At 38.5% G+C, this 17,529-nt stretch overlaps 1 protein-coding gene across 1 annotated transcript; it reads left to right on the top strand.

Moving 5' to 3' along the window:
- The first annotated feature begins 12,638 nt into the window (after window positions 1-12,638).
- On the top strand, window positions 12,639-14,774 carry LOC140934181 (uncharacterized). The gene is made up of 2 exons (XM_073383853.1): window positions 12,639-12,711; window positions 13,681-14,774. Exons 1-2 carry the CDS (start codon window positions 12,639-12,641, stop codon window positions 14,772-14,774), a joined length of 1,167 nt encoding a protein of 388 aa, XP_073239954.1.
- Window positions 14,775-17,529: the final 2,755 nt, after the last annotated feature.

Genomic DNA, 17,529 nt, shown 5'->3' with positions numbered 1-17,529 from the left:
TCATCTCTACGAGACTCACAGTTTTGAAAATACTTAGTAGTGGTGTTCCAGCAGAATAACACCCTTTTGGGGAGATCAAAATTAGGGATCAAAATTTAACCCTCGGACGTACAAGCTTGATATGTTGCAATAATTCGAAACGATTTTGACTTCTGAGCCTCTGATCTTTTCTACAAGATGAGGTATATTTTATGGGTGGTGGCGCTGCTGGAGGTCTGTGTCGTCACCAAACATGGTCGCCATCTTGGCCGTCATCTTGGATTTATCAAGAATTATAAATCAGGTAAAAACAGAGAGCCTTAATACTTTTTTGCGCTTAACATGTAAAATAACAAATAAATAATTACTTTGCTCCATTTCATCCACAAGTTTTCCTTTATTGTTAAAAAAAGTTGAAAAATTAACATTTTCACTCAAAAATGGCTTGACCACCTGCTACTTATGACGTCATATCTCGTAGCCATGGTAACTGGCCATCACTAAACTTGTCTCAAAATGTGCGCGACGGATAAACGAATAGCTACAGAAAAACTTCAGGTGCTGATGTTTTATCGTCTAGGGAAAAAATCAGAAAAACCTTATGGGGGGGGTGGGAAGCACCCCCCCCCCCCCCCCACTTGTGCATCCGAGGGTTAATAAATGCATAAAATGCGCGGGAAACATGTTTATTTTATGCTAAACATGTTCAGGCAAGTATTAGTAATGACGTCATGACCATATAAGTAGGCGTGTCGATGTCCGTGTGGATTTGCTCAATCCCAAAAAATCTAACCTAAAACAAATGATTAAATAGTCAAGCGCTACTGGGCACGTTTGTCGTTTTAAATCTTTATTAATAATTGTAAAAAAACAAATAGATTTCATGATGCCCCGTGTCAGTTCAGTAAAAGATCATAAAAGACATTAATGTGTTAAGATCATCAGTACCACTCGCTTGCAGCTAGTGTAACACTTTTTTGCTCTTGCAACTTTTCGAAATTACTCCGCAGTACCGGAGCAGGCGCACGGCAGCAAGGAATCTATTTGCTTATTTGTCGCCGGCTGACGAATTGGTCTCTAACGTCTCAAACAACTTACCAGAATTGGGGTTTTCAGCGTTTAGGTTGCTTTCACCACAAAATAACTGGATTGGAAATATTTAGTGTCATTGTTAGACTGACAAGTCTTGCTCACAAGATCGCAGTTTAAACTTTGACAAAATGGTGGGGTATTGCAAGCGCTGTAACAAGTAGCAAGATGGACTGCAGTGAAGGACCGATAGTCACGATCAACAAGGGCAAAACCATACACTCAACGATGGTGTTTGCACGACTGGCCCATTGATCGATCGGTATAACAATGCAAGGTGACAAGTGATAGCGAAAAGAACCATGATTTTGCTTGAAAATCCTCCAAGTTTTCTAAACCTGTTTTTTTCTCATTAACTATTTAACATTGCCAACAGTATGAATTTTTCGTAAAACATCTCATTTCCTGACGGGACCTTTGAGACAGATCTCACAGTTCAACTTACTTTTGCACATGCAAGCAAAGATACAACTGTAGCTATGACTGAATTACTTTCTCTGAATTGCAGTGATTAACGAGAAAACTCCAAGCAACCATAAAATGTGAGAAAATAAATCGTTTTCTTACATGTCGATTTTAAATCCCGAATTATTTCGCTTTGTCACGCGAACATATATCTCATATTTCGCCTTAGATAAAAATTCTCCTCTCCCAAATCTGAGTCCTACATTATGCGGTTTTCCGATTATCGCCTAGGGAACATGATTTATAAGGATAAATTAGGTGATTTTCAAGGCACAAACCGCGAACCATCTTGTTTGTCAATGAAGTCTGTCATTGGTATTGTCTTCTGTGAAGTGAAGAGGGTTTTACAGTATAGCTGTCCCAACAATGTTTTTGGGTTTAAACAAAAACTTCATTCCAGAGTGTTTAAAACCTTTAAATAATTGCATTGCTAAAAGAGGCCACCTGGACGATTTCTGAATCTCAGTAAGGTTTCCAAACAACAAAGCCCCAATTTACCGAGAAAGCAAAACCCTGAAGTATTCTGGTAATTGTAGTAAGTTGACGTCATTTACAGTTCAGTGGACTTTTAGCCAATAAGAGGTTAGTTAACTGGCAACAACTCAGCTACCTAGTCATTTTGTTTCTGATTAGCAATATTTCAATCATCTTTTGATCTTTGAAAAAGGCACTGTAAATATCAAATGCTTGATCCCCTCGCCAGCTCTTTACCCAGACTCTAAATGTACTGTGCTTTATTGGATCAGCGTTGGAACCAAGCTGTGAAAAAGCTTCTAATTTAAAGTCCTAAAGCCGCTGAGACATCACAATAAAGCGTTTGTACAAATCACCAATAGAAAGGACCTTAATATCGAGCCCTAAAGAACACCACCTTAGAAATTGTCATTGAATTGAATAAATTGATGTCCATTGGCTATAATTCACAAACTTTGTAGGCGATTTCAACGATACCGTGATAAAAATACCTATAGTAGACTATAGTAGACTCATTATTAACAACAGCAGTAAACACATATTATCATATCACAAAGAGAAAATAAGAGGTTTTTTTATGGGCAAATTAACTTTTGCAGCACGCGTATTATTTGGAGGGAGTATATTTCTCTGGCGTATGATTGACACTGGCATTGTCAATATTTTTCCACGACCAAATCGTCACATTTGCCCCACCGCCGAACTGAAAGCTGATCTTTCGTGCTGGGCTGAATATCTAATCTTTTCCTACGGCACCCGTTTCTTTGTCGACTCCAAACCAATGGATGTATCAGTTAACTAATATTGATGGCCAAAACAGTCTCTTTGACTTAACAAAAGATACATTTGGAATAGTACAACGAAAATTGTAAACAGATCGACACAGCGAAGGTACAGAAGGCCTCATCGGCCAAACACGTCGCTTTCCACCTTTGTTCAACTGTCGCGTGCCTGTTAAACTGATAGGATCACCCGTGTTCGGAAGCTTGATGATATAATATGAAGCGGTGCATCATGGGATATATGAAATTCTCCCCTTTGGCTAACACATAGTAAGAACAGCAAGAAAACAACTCAAAGGACGACATCTGCTATTTTGGAGAATATTTGCAGAACAAAACAATCTCCTAAACTTGCCGATAAACAGGCAATTGAAGATGAACTTAACATCGATGGATCGATGGAGGTAAGCATGTTTTAGCTTGTTTTTAAACTACGGATTATTTTGAATGAATAAAAAAACGATTATTGAATTCGGCTTTCTCTGGGTATTCCGCTTCTGCCCTCTCCTAAAAAACAAACATGTCTGAAATATCGTTCATTCAGAATTAATGTTAGATGAAAGAAGAGGTTGGACACGGCCCGATTTATGCATCTTCGCATCTTCGTAGGAGTAATCAATCGATCACATCAACGCATTTACACGAGAATCTAAAGGATTCTGGTACTTGTAATAAATTGACGTCATCGTGCAAATGGCCTTTTAGCTAATAAGAAGTAAAAGTAGGTTGAGCGTGATCGTCCAGGTGCGCGTAGTCCTGAATAGGACTGTTGTTGTTGACTGTGAGTCACTGTCAACAACAACAGTCCCAATCAGGACTACGTTCACCCGGACGATCAAACTCAACCTAATTTTGAAATGACTCCTGGGTTCAAACCTTTCCTAATAAGAAGTAAGTAAACCGGCAACTACTCAGCGCGTCATTTTGCTTTTGACGGGCAGTATTTCAGTCATCTTTTGTCAACAGGAAAAGGCTGACTGTAAATTTCATGTTTGATCTTCTTGCCAGCTCTTGACCTAGATTCTTAATGTATTCTGCTTTATTTGATCAGCATTGGCACCAAGCACTCAAAAAGCTCTTCATTTAAAGTCCTAATAAACCTTTGAGACATCACATAGATCGTTGCATCATTTCAGAAGGAACAAGAATGCTCTTAGTGGCGTTGAGTCTCGCTTGCTTGGAGATAAGATGCGAAATGAGGAGGGGATTAGACCGCGACCTACTGTGACTCTAGAGAAAAATAAGACTGTTCGCGGTCTAGGAGGCGATTAATTCTACACCAAACATGATTTCCTCGCTAAACGTTTCTCAATTCCTACTTTATCGACGATCGAGTATTCCAAAGGATATTAACAATGAAGTGATCACTTGTGTTTTATTTTTAATCACTTGTTCCAAAGTAATCAACGTTTTCAAGCGATAGAATTCCTGGACCGACCCGTTCCGGAAAAGCTCGACATGGGATTTCTATTCGATCGACAAGAAGTGCTGAAAGTAGAGTGCGTGACAGTCAAGAACAAAGCTACCCTTATACATACTTTCGTTGGACACATACGTTACGTCAGACGGGTAGTTGAAGTTGCTTCCAGTAGTTCCAGTAGTAGTCGAAGGTTGAGGTATTAGATCTGCTGTTAGCCCTTCCATTTGAAAATTTATTTCGCAAATAATAAAAAATTTCAAAATGTTCCCTAATTGCCGGGAATTTAAGAAGCTTATTATGTGAATAAACCTGGCAAGTTTCAGTGAGGTATTATAAATCCTCATCTTTTTACATCAGTTTGTTTTCAGTGCGGTCTAACACGGTCGAAAAATTGCCGTTAATTTTTCCGCGCTACTGGCGCTGTTTTCCTCTTTGTCATCTTGAATTCTGACGTGTAAACCGCTGATTTCAATGTTTGTTGTGACAGTGAGCGTAAATTGGCCATTGAAGGTTAGATTTTACTAAAAATGTCTATTGTACACGATGAAAAATGACTTCTCACAAAACAAAGAAACAGTGCGAGATCGAAAATAAGACCTTACTCGCGCAATTACCATATTATAACTGTAAAGTCCTGACTTCTGCCCACCCACAGTTTAATAGTTTAATTGATGATAATCGACCTTCTAGAAAATTGCTAGATTCTCTCAGTAGTCTCTACGACCTTAGTGTATTCCAGCTAAACTCTCTTGATAAACATATTGATCCTGATATAAATCTCACCTCAAACAAAATACGCTCAAAATATTATTCCCCACACAGCTTTGCGCAGTTTATTGACAGCAAACAGTTGCAATCAAAAATCTCCTTTTTACATACAAATATACGTAGCTTAAAGAAAAATTTTGAAGAATTTCGACATCATGTTTTAAGTGAAATGAATTTCCGTTTTACTATTATTGGTGTAACAGAAACTCGTATATGCGATCGTGAATGTAGTTTTAATTTTGTACCAGAATTACCAGGATACTGTTTTGAATCGGTCCCAACACCTTTATCTGCCGGTGGTGTTGGCCTGTTCATTGATCAAAATTGTAAATACCGCGTCCTTGAACGAGTCTCCAATTCTTGCTATCAAGCCCTATGGATTGAACTTCATCTGCCTAACAATAAGAAATCTGTATGTGGTGTTACTTATAGGCAACACAATAACGCTAATGAGTTTCTAGAATACTTGACAGATTTTCTTGAACGGCAATGCCGTCAAAAACAAAATATTTATCTCGTGGGAGACTTCAACATAGATCTGTTAAAATATGAAACTTGTAGTTACACACAAACCTTGCTCCAAACAATGCAAAGTTTTTCAATGTTCCCAGTGGTTGATAAGCCGACTAGAGTCTATGGTAATTCAGCAACTTTAATTGACAATATTTTCATAAATAATCCTGAGAATAATATAGTCAGCGGCAATATCGTGTCCGATACAACAGATCACTTCTCTCAGATGTGCATATTAACGTCGCACTGTAAACCATTCTTTCCAAACAACAAAACTAAGGTTCGTGACTACTCTACCTTCAATGCAAAGTCTTTCATTGACGACTTGCAGAATATTAATTGGAATAATATTTGCAAACATATCGATGCCAATCAATCGTTCTCCAGGTTTTACAAATGCGTCAACAAGACAATTAACAAACACGCTCCTTTAAGAAGTATATCCAATCGTAAACAAAAATTCCTTGCTAAACCATGGCTGACTGCGGGTTTAAGAAAATCAATCAGGGTAAAGAATAACCTCTTCTATACCTCAGACCGTGACAAATACAAATTTTACAGAAATAAAATCATTTATCTTACGAGATTAAGTAAAGCGAACTACTACCAAAGTTTCTTTGATCTCAACATATGTAATATGCGTCAAACTTGGAAAGGAATTAACGAGCTAATTGGAAACTGTAAAAAGAAAAACAAGCGCAACTCAACTAACTCTATTCGCTCAAACCCGAATGAGGTTCCAACTAGTGACCCGAAGGAAATAAGCAATATTCTTAACAAATATTTCGCCACTGGTGGGAGCAAACTGGCTTCTAAAATTCCTCAGACCATAAATACATTCTATGATTATTTAGATCCGCCACTTAATCGCACTTTCTTCTTTGATCCTATTATTCCGGAAGATATCAATTTAGAAATTTCAGTTTTGCAAGACAACAAGGCCCATGGTCTTTACTCATCTCCAGTTAGGCTACTGAAATTGGCAAAAAGGGTCATATCCGTACCTCTAGCCACGATTTTTAATCAGTCTATTTGCTCAGGGATTTTTCCATCTAAACTAAAGTGTGCTAAGATTATCCCGATATTTAAGGACGAAGATGACACGCTGCCCGAAAACTACCGACCTATTTCTCTGCTCTCGATTTATAACAGGATTTTTGAAAAACTTATGTACTCCAGAGTTACCAAGTTTGTCAAAGATTGCAACATTCTCTATGATCAGCAATACGGTTTTCGCAGTAAGCACAGTACTCAGCATGCTGTACTTGATATTGTTAACACAATTCTCCAAAACATGGACAACGGTAAATTTTCGTGCGGTGTTTTCATCGATCTCAAAAAGGCTTTTGATACTGTTAACCATGAAATTTTGTTAGCTAAACTTGAAAATTATGGTATTAGAGGTGTAATCAACTCCTGGTTCAGATCATACCTGACTGATCGGAAGCAAACTACGGAAGTTAATAATGTTGTGTCTGAGGCTGAAACGACCTTGTGCGGCGTGCCACAAGGCTCAGTCCTCGGACCACTCTTATTCCTACTGTACATCAATGATATTTACAAGTCCTCTTCGTTATTTGCCTTTTATCTATTTGCTGACGATACTAGTATAATACTTGCAAATAACAACCTAAAGGAACTCGAAACACTTGTTAATCGCGAGCTTGTCAACGTCAACGAATGCCTAAAGGCCAACAAACTGTCCTTGAACATAAAAAAATCAAATTTTGTAATCTTTCGTCCCCGGCAAAAGAATATGCCCTTCATACCTAGGATTAGAATTTTTGACTCCGTGACTAACACCTACGCAAACCTTGAAATGAAAGATTATGTAAAATATCTTGGCTTAATGATTGATTCAAATCTTTCATGGAAATACCACATCGAATCTATCTGTCACAAAATCAGCAAGTCGATAGGAATTATAGCTAAAATTCGACATTATGTCCCGCGTCGTGTTTTACTTTCAGTTTACAACTCATTAATTGTCCCTTACTTGACTTATGGTATTTGTGGTTGGGGAAATTGTGCCTTGACATTTCAAAGAAAGATCGTAACTCTACAAAAACGGGCCTTACGTCTCATTTACTTCAGTAAGTCTAAGGAACACGCCGTACCCTTCTTTCTCAAATCAAATTGCCTTCCCCTGCCTAGCATATTTTTCAGAGATTGTAGCTATTTATTGTATGATATCAACAGACAGACAGCACCAGTTAGTATTCTCAATCAGTTCGTTAAAACAAGTCAGATTCATAACTACAGAACAAGATCTGTCTCTAGCGACTCGTTTTATGTTAAGTTCTCTAGAACCGATAAAATGTATGCCTTTTTCACGAGAATCGGTGCCCAAATTTGGAACTCTATTCCGTATTCGATTAAAATACTTAAACGTTCGTCTTTCGTAAAAAAATAAAGGAATTATTACTAAATTTTTTGCGGTCAGAAGATGATTATGTCGAAGTCTCCCGTCTTATTAAGTTATTTAATACTTTAGGTTAGCCTCTCTTCGTAATCGTTATGTACATGCCTTGTTTTACGTTAGTTTAAATTCTATTTACTGTATTGTAGTGTCTTCACTGTTATTTAGTCCATCTATATATAAATCTTGTTTTGTAAATTGTGTTCAGCTCCCCCCGCCTCGATTAGTTCATAAGCTATTTGCGGGTGGGAAAGTAATGTAATTAGTTATTTTCCAATTTTCAATAAAATTTGTTGTTGTTGTTGTTGTTATTGCAGCAAGAACACAGCGTATTCACACAAAGCTCTATAAATTTGGGCAAAGCACTTCTACGATTATTTCGCACATAAAATTTCAAAATTGCGCCGACCTAAATCTTGGCGAGGGTCTTTGCATCTTCACTCAGCCTAAAATTAAATAGAACTTAATCAACACAAGACACTCAACTTTTCATGTATTTTCTCGGACAATTTTGTTTTTTTTCATAGATCATCTAATCATCAAATTGCAGACAAGGGAATTGAACTGAATTGGCTTTTATGCTTTCAAATTTGGCACTATCCCTGGGTTATCTTAAACTGAACAAACCCTTTGTTAAAAACCCTTTGTTATAGGCTTTTGTTAGCTTTTTTGGACCTGACTGTGCCCAACGTTCAATAGCATTCCTATTGATTTTGAAGTTATTGACCAATAGAAACATTGCACAATATAATCGGTCACAATTTGTGAACAGAAAACAAAGGATTGTGCACGGTCAGGGAGCTTCCAACATAACCTACAGCACCATTGTTTTCAACTTTGATGCTTGCCGGGTTTCCTAAACAGTCTGCTCTACTGACTATGAAACAACGGTTGAAAGTACTAAGAAGCAATTACTGCTTGATGCGTACATCATCCAGTCGACTTGTAGCGCTTACTTGTACTTGGCGTACACATCAGCGCATGTTGTCCCACCGTTGTTGCTTTCGCTATCATCTGCTAAATCTTCTCCGTACCACAATCGCAGCTCTTGGCCAGAAGCCAAAACCATAGGATTTGTTAACACTGGGAACACAATCTCTTGAGAATCAGAGTGATATCCGTTCAGTGTATAAGGTGTCCGCTGGCTCTCCGGCACAATGATGACGTCACTTGAATTCGTTAAGACTGTCTGAATATAGTTTTCCGAAGGGTTACAGCCCCATTTAGTAAAAACGCCGTATTTGCAACTCACAGAACCACTAACATGAACCAGTTTGAATGCCAGTATGGTCCCACCAACGCCAATGTGAAACTTGCCAAAACCGTCATCTTTGGCACCAAAACAGATCCGATTCAAATTCAACATGCGCCAGGGTACTTCTAAAACAAGCGGAAAATTACATTTGGTAATGGTATTTGGACTGAGTTGAGTCCAATTCGGTCATTTATACGACTGATTAACAAAAGCAGACGACCACGTATGATTACTATTATGATTATACAGACCGAATTGGACTACTCGCCGAAGACTCTCTTACCAATTAATCATAACTATAACAAGACATTTGCGATATTTTAAGCCTTTTTAAAATTAAAACCCTTTTTCCGAGACTGTTTTGCTACAGTACTGTGCAAAAGTAATAAGAGCGAAGTTGGTCGAATTTCGTCTTTTGTTCTCGCGAAAGTTCCCCGAAATTTCGCATTCGGTTCAACACCTAGCTTCTGAAATTTCGCAGGGACTGGAACAATAGATGCGCCGAAATTTTGCCGAATTTTCGTCTGAAACGAAAGTTCGCAATTTGTTCTTCGAAATTCGCGAATTTCGCCGAATTTCGGCGAAGTTCGCTCTCATTTCTTTTGCACAGTACTGCAGCATTGAAAAAAATAAAAGTAAAAAACAGCGATGGTGCGCATTGTCAAATTAGTCAGGTATGTCGCGTCTGTTACATTGAACACTTTCAAGTCTATCAGAAAAGAGGACGTCTCAAATTATGTGATACACACAAGTTCAATTTTAAACATTTAAGACGGAATCCATCAGGAAATTGAGTAATTTCAATTTTTAGTGGACAAAAACCTTGTACCAGAATAATTTAAACAATATCGCATTCTTTTTTACATTTTTTCAAGGGGTATAGATGTAATAAGTTATGTGTAATAACACCAAAGAATATTTCGCTTGAGAGCCCGAGAAAATAAAAGTCAATTTTCACAAGAATTGTTAAAACACAGGTAGAGTTCTGAAAATCTTGTGTCTAAGGTGTCATTTGTGAAATTTGAAATTTGGGCCCTTGCAAAATATAAAAAAGAATGTGATATTGCTTAATTTTTTCTGATAAAAGGTTTTTGTCCACTGAACATTAATTTACTTCGATTCACCCTTTTCGAAGTATATTTCTCCACATGTTGATATTTTAGCCAGAATTCCACACTCCTTTCTACACTTTAAGTTTTCGTCGATATCAATTAATCAATTCTCTCTTGCCAGGTTCTCTGAATCATGTTAAACAATTATCTGATTACAATAACCAATTAACTAGAGTTTATTTATTGATTGTAATATTCTCTTGCATCGGAAATCTTGCACACTTTAAAGTGTCTGGTTCCAAATAATTTTTGTGCCATATTTCGGATTGAGTGACTGCAAGACTCCAAAACACGTCGGCAGAAGAGTTTAAAAGTATTAAAAATAGCAGAAACTCGGACATGAAAAGTGTTCGTTGCGAGTATTCAACAAGAAGAAGACCGGTCCAAAATAGTTTTCATCACTACAAGTCTCGCATTATTGAAAATGTTCATAATATTATGCGTTTTTCTGCTTTAAGCGAGTGTGGCCCCGGAAAAAAATGCATAAGAGTTTAGGGAAAATTTGTTCATAAGTTTTCATAAAGAAAGACAGGAGCCAAGACAAAAGAAACGTTGACGAGAGCGAAAATTGTCTCAACTTTAATATATTCTCGAACAATCAAACACTAGTGCTATATGGTATGTTTAACGTTTTAATTTCTTTATTGATAATTGTATAAAACTAATAGATCTCAACTATAGCTGTGAGTCTGTTCAGTACAAAGTCGCAGCGACGTCAAAATGTGGTAAAAACATCAGCGACATACTCGCTTGCAGTTTGCGTGCCGCTTTTTGCTCCAGTTACCTCATTTTGAAGTATTCTGTGTTATCTGTTACTGAACAGAAACAGGGCAGAAAGGATTCAATAATTGATGAATATCTAACGTCTCAAACATTACTTACCAGAATCTGGGTTGTCAGCATATACCGAGGTTGCTTTCTCCTTAAAATAATTGGCTCGGAAATACTTGGTGTCGTTGTTAAACTGACAAATCTTGTTGACAAGATCGTAGTTAAAACTTTGACAAGTTAGTTGGGTATTACAAGCGCTGTAGCAGGTAGCGAGGCGATCTGCAGTGAATGACTTATACTCATGATCAACAAGGGCAAAACCATACACTGAACGATGGTGTTTACATGATTGGCTTATTGATCGGTGAATCAATGCAAGGTGACAAATGATAGCGAAAATAACCATGATTTTGCTTGAAAATCCTCTGAGTTTACTAAACTTGTTTTCCCTCATTAACTATTTAACATTGCCATTAGGGTATGAATTTTTGATGAAATGTCTCATCACCTGACGGGAAGTTTGCACGTGTAAGGCCCGGTGCAGACGCTGGACTTTTCATGAGCCGAACCTGTAATACATTGAATTAAAAGTTCGGTGTCTGAATCAATTAGGAACACCTATTTCAATTCGGAAAGGCTCAGCCGTTCTTCACGCCTAGCCCGGCCGGGAATTTCGACTGTGGAACGGCTTTGCAACGGCTTTGATTCAGACGCCGAACTTTTCATGTACCGAACCTAATGCATAAATTATGATTAAGTATTTTGCAAGCAGTTTGGCCAAAATGAACATTTTTCCCCTTTTAATTAGTTCGGATGGAATTAAGATCGGCGTCTGAATCAATTCTGGCGGTCTAAATAGTTTGGGTGGGCCTTAATTCGAATTAGGTTCAGCTCATGAAATGTTCGGCGTCTGAACCAGGCCTATGCAAAGATAGCTGCGACTAAATTATTTCCTCTCTAAAGCAACGATTAAATCAGCAAAAAATTAAACTCCAATGTTTCCCCTCCCCTATATCTGAGTTCTAATTCTGCGGTTTCCTAATTGTTGCACAAGGAACATGATTTATAAGGATGAATTTCGCTATTTTTTAATGGGGAAAAACCGAGAATTATCTTGTTTGTCGATGGCGCTTGCCATTATATTGTTATAATTGTCTTCCATGCACTCAATCGCAGTAGTAATACTGGTCTATTTACGGCACATTGTTATGCAAATGAGGTTGGTCTCCATACAAACCCTTCTAGTTTTTGGAGTGATGATGGTCAACATTGAATACATTTATTGGGTAACAAAATCAGTCAATATTTGGTAAGTGACAGGAAGTAAAGGGTAAAAGGAAGTGAATAGAAAAAAAGAGAGTATCTAGCCCTCACTCAAAACCATTCCGTTTCAAGACAAGACAAGACATTTATTCTCATAATATTACAAGTACAATTTTTTGGCACGCAGTTAGCAAGAAAACGCTAGTCGAGGCGTGCCAAATCAATTCTGTTACAAATCATATATTACATATAACAAGTAAAAAGCAAAGAAAAAGAAAAGAAGAAATATGTGTAATGAATTCAAAAGCAAGAAAGACAAATCTGTTTAATGCAACCTGTGAAAGAGGCTAAAGTTAAGGATTTCGCGATTTTATTTCTCGTGTTATCATGGTTGCATCAAGGTAATCATCCTTGTCTTTTAATATTTCGAAGAGCACACTGATTAATTTTCGATTGAACACTTTTTTTGACATATCTCTCATTCTACCTGGTATCTCATTTCATACTTTAGCGCTAAAAACTGGGACGGCTTGTCTTAGTTTTTCAAGATTAAATTTTTGATGTACATATTATTTTTAGAGGATGATCTTGTGTTATATTCATGAATAGATGATGTCTGCGAGAACAAGTTAACGATTTTTGACGGTGCAGAATTAGTATGAATATCATGCATTAGGTAAGATATTTGCATCAACAAAAAGAGGAATGGTATGAACTTTCCTGTTGGCAAAAAATATGAAACGGATGACTTTTTCCTGAAGCAATAAGATTTTTGTTAAATGTGTTTTTGACGCCTGCCCCCAACCTATCAAACCGTAAGATAAATAAGGCAAGATTAACGCACGGTAAATATTTAGCAAAGTATGTTGAGGAAGAAGGTGCCTCAATTTAGCGATTTAACCAACCGGTTTACTTAATTTAGTAGCTACATTGTCAACGTGTGTTTTCCACGAAAGATTTTTGTCAATCAGAATGCCTACATATTTAACATAATTTTCCATTTCTAAACTAGCGTATTGATTGGTATCAGTATCGAAGATCTTAAGTTGGGGAAGGTAGTCAACAGACTTCTGGTAAGGATGAAAAATAAACAAAATTGTTTTTTTTTGGTATTAAGAGTTAATTTATTTGAGGCCAGCCAAAGATACAACTTTTTAAGCTCAGAGTTTACTGTTGCCTCAAGTGACCTTAGGTTCTTGTTGGCGTACAGTATGTTAGTATCATCAGCAAAGAGGTAGAAATTAAAAGTATTAGAGCAAGTATGAATATCGTTAATATATAAGAGGAAAAGCAAAAGGACCTAGTACAGACCCCTGTGGAACACCATTAGATATTAGAGCTGCATCAGATAATTGTTTGTTTATTTCTAGTGTTTGCGATCTGTTGCACAAAAAGGATTCAACATCGACAAAGAAAACATTATTGTCATCCAGATCGTACCATAAACGAAGTCTATGAAGCCACCTGTAGAAAAACAAGACAACTTCAGCAAGCTGGGTATAAGGTGATAGAGAAATGGGAGTGTGCGTTTAACAAAGACAAGAAAACAGACCTGCAGTTGCAAGAATTTCTCAAGACCTTTCAACTGGTCGAACCACTCAACCCAAGAGACAGCTTCTTTGGAGGTCGAACCAATGCTGTATGCCTGTATGCAGAGGCTAAGGAAAGCGAAGCCATTCACTATGTGGATATCAATTCGCTTTACCCCTACGTCAACAAAATCAAAACCTACCCAGTGGGCCATCCAGACATTTTGCTACTTATTATGCGTAGAGAAACAACTGAAAACACCTTGGTTGAAACGAACAGAGTTTTGTTCACTTGGTGTACACCAGATTTGCGAAAAGCTGCGGAGCTAGGATATGAAATCGTCAAGATTTATGAAGTCTGGAATTTCCCTGAGGATCAACGCAGAGAGGGTTTGTTTGCAGACTATGTCAAAAAATGGCTCAAAAACAAAACAGAAGCCACAGGTTGGCCTAAGAATTGTGTGACAGACGAACTAAAAGATGCTTACATTACGGACTATTATGCCCGTGAAGGGGTGCAGCTGGAGCCTAACAAAATTGGAAAGAATTTTGGGAGGAAACAAGTGGCTAAATTGATGCTCAATTCTTTTGGGGGGAAATTTGGCGAGAAACCCAACAAGACGCAGACATTTACAGTCACAAGGCCTGGTCAAATGTATCGGATTATTGAAGAGTCAGGAAACAACATTCATGACATACGAATTTGTACTGAAAATATCGTGGAGGTGGATGTCAGAAAAGTCGTGGAAGAAGTCATCCTTAGCAGTAAAACAAATATTTTTATTGCAAGTATCACAACTACCTGTGCACGCTTAGAGTTGTACGAGTATTTAGAGTCTCTGAAGGATCAAGTCCTTTATTTTGATACTGACAGTATCATTTATCAGGGGCGTAAGGGTTCACCCACGGTAGAGACAGGTCGGTTCTTGAGCTAAATGAAAGACGAGACAGCGGGCGTACCTATACAGGAGTTTGTCACAGGCGGCCCGAAAAATTACAGCTACATGTTGCAAACAGGTGACACAGAGTGTAAAATGCGTGTTTTCACCCTGGATGAACAAGGCTATGCATTGCTAAATATTGAATCCATGAAACGTCACATTTTAGCTGAAATCAAGAACCCAGAGAAGGAACGAGGACCTACAGCTGTGCCTGTCACCATCAACTTTAACACAAAGAGGACCACCTAGAAAATCTGTCTAACCCACAAAGTCAAGAAATACGGACTAGTATTTTAAAAAATATGTGGTCAAAAAAGAGGACTTAAGCAGTAGACCCTGTGGCTATAAATGAATAAAAGAGGACATTGATCTTTCACTCCCTTTGCGCAGAAAACCTTAAGATACATTGATGTCAAGTAATAGTTTAATCAATAAAATTTGGGTTACAGTTAAAAGCTGAGTTTGATGGCGTGAAAAATACCTAATCCTAACCTGAAAACCAGAACCTCAAAAAAACCCTAACCCTAGCCCTAACACCAACCTGTAACCCTAACCCTAAACCTAACCCTAACCCTAACCCCAACTCTAACCCTAACGATAACCCTAAGCACAACTCTAACCCTAACCCTAACCCTAACCCTAACCTCTAACCCTAACTCCAACCCTAACCCTAACCCTAACCCTAAACTCTAACCCTAACCCCAACCCTAACTACTAACCCTGACCTCTAACCCTAACCCCAACCCTAACTACTAACCCTGACCTCTAACCCTAACCCCAACCCTAACTACTAACCCTAACCTCTAACCCTAACCATAACACTAACCTAACCTAACCCTAACCCTAACCCTAACCCTAACCTAACCCTAACCTAACCCTAACCATAACCCTAACCCTAACACCTAATCCTAACCCTAGCCCTAGCTCAACCCTAACCTCTAATCCTAACCTTAACACTAACCCTAACCCTAACCCTAACCCTAATACTAACCCTAACCCTTAACCTTAACCTCAATCCTAACCCTAACCCAACCCTAACCTCTAATCCTAACCTTAACCTTAAGTCTAACCCTATCCTAACCCTAACCCCTAACCAGGGGTTAGGAGTAGGTTAGGGTTAGGGTTAGGGTTAGGTTAGGGTTAGGTTAGGGTTAGGGTTAGGGTTAGGTTAGGTTAGTGTTAGGGTTAGGGTTAGGGTTAGGGTTAGGGTTAGGGTTTAGGGTTAGGGTTAGTGTTATGGTTAGGGTTAGGGTTAGGGATAGGGTTGGGGTTAGGGTTAGAGGTTAGGGTTATTCCTTAGGGTTGGGGTTAGGGTTAGAGTTTAGGGTTAGGGTTAGGGTTGGGGTTAGGGTTAGGGTTGGGGTTAGGGTTAGAGGTTAGGGTTAGGGTTAGGGGTTGGCTTAGGGTTAGTGTTAGGGTTAGGGTTAGGATTAGAGGTTAGGGTTGAGTTAGGGCTAGGGTTAGGATTAGGGTTAGGCTTAGGGTTACGGTTAGGGTTAGGTTAGGGTTAGGGTTAGGTTAGGTTAGTGTTAGGGTTAGGGATAGGGTTGGGGTTAGGGTTAGAGGTTAGGGTTAGTAGTTAGGGTTGGTTTTAGGGTTAGAGTTTAGGGTTCGGGTTAGGGTTAGGGTTGGAGTTAGGGTTAGAGGTTGGGGTTAGGGTTAGGGTTAGGGTTAGGGTTAGGGTTAGGGTTAGTGTCAAGGTTAGGATTAGAGGTTAGGGTTGAGTTAGGGCTAGGGTTAGGATTAGGGGTTAGGGTTAGGGTTATGGTTAGGGTTAGGTTAGGGTTAGGTTAGGGTTAGGGTTAGGTTAGGTTAGTGTTAGGGTTAGGGTTAGGGTTAGGGTTAGTGTTAAGGTTAGGATTAGAGGTTAGGGTTGAGTTAGGGCTAGGGTTAGGATTAGGGGTTAGGGTTAGGGTTATGGTTAGGGTTAGGTTAGGGTTAGGTTAGGGTTAGGGTTAGGTTAGGTTAGTGTTATGGTTAGGGTTAGAGGTTAGGGTTAGTAGTTAGGGTTGGGGTTAGGGTTAGAGGTTAGAGTTAGTAGTTAGGGTTAGGGTTAGGGTTAGGGTTGGTGTTAGGGTGAGAGGTTAGGGTTAGGGTTAGGAGGTTGTTTAGGTTTAGGGTTAGGGTTAGGGTTGGAGTTATTGTTAGAGGTTAGGGTTAGGGTTAGGAGTTTGGTTAGGGTTAGTGTTAGGGTTAGAGTTAGGGGTAGGGTTAAGGTTAGGAGTGGGGTTTTACGTTAGGGGTTTGGTAATTTTTGGCTGGTTTGAGGGGTAGGGTTTTTTTGACGTTTAGGATTTAAGGTTATGATTTGGTATTTTTCACGCCATCAAACACACCATTTAACTGTAACCCAAATTTTATTGATTATACGCTCACTTGACAGCAATGTATCCTAAGTATTTGATCACATTGAGAGTAAATGATGAATGACCTATCTTATGCGTTTATAGCCATAGGGTTTACTGATAAAGTCCTTTGTTTGGCCAGACGTTTGTCAAATACTAGTCTGTATTTCTTGACTTTGTGGGTTAGACAGATTTTCTAGGTGGTCCTGTTTGTGTCAAAGTTGATGGTGACAAGCACAGCTGTAGGTCTTCGATCCTTCTCTGGGTTCTAGATTTCAGCTAAAATGTGACGTTTTATGGATTCAAAATTTAGCAATTCATAGCCTTGTTCATCCAGTGTGAAACCACGCCTTTTTACACTCTATGTCGCCTGTTTGCAACATGTAGCTGTAATTTGCGCTGAT

This window comes from Porites lutea, chromosome 4, assembly GCF_958299795.1.
Source record: "Porites lutea chromosome 4, jaPorLute2.1, whole genome shotgun sequence".
NCBI lineage: Eukaryota > Metazoa > Cnidaria > Anthozoa > Scleractinia > Poritidae > Porites > Porites lutea.
This window is presented reverse-complemented; position numbering and strand designations above follow the sequence as displayed.

Bases quoted from the DNA above. Each gene is read 5' to 3' on its own strand.
- LOC140934181 (XM_073383853.1), top strand. From the start codon at position 12,639: ATGCAACCTGTGAAAGAGGCTAAAGTTAAGGATTTCGCGATTTTATTT. The intron at 12,712-13,680 runs GTAATCATCCTT...GTTTATTTCTAG, and splicing joins GTTATCATGGTTGCATCAAG to TGTTTGCGATCTGTTGCACA.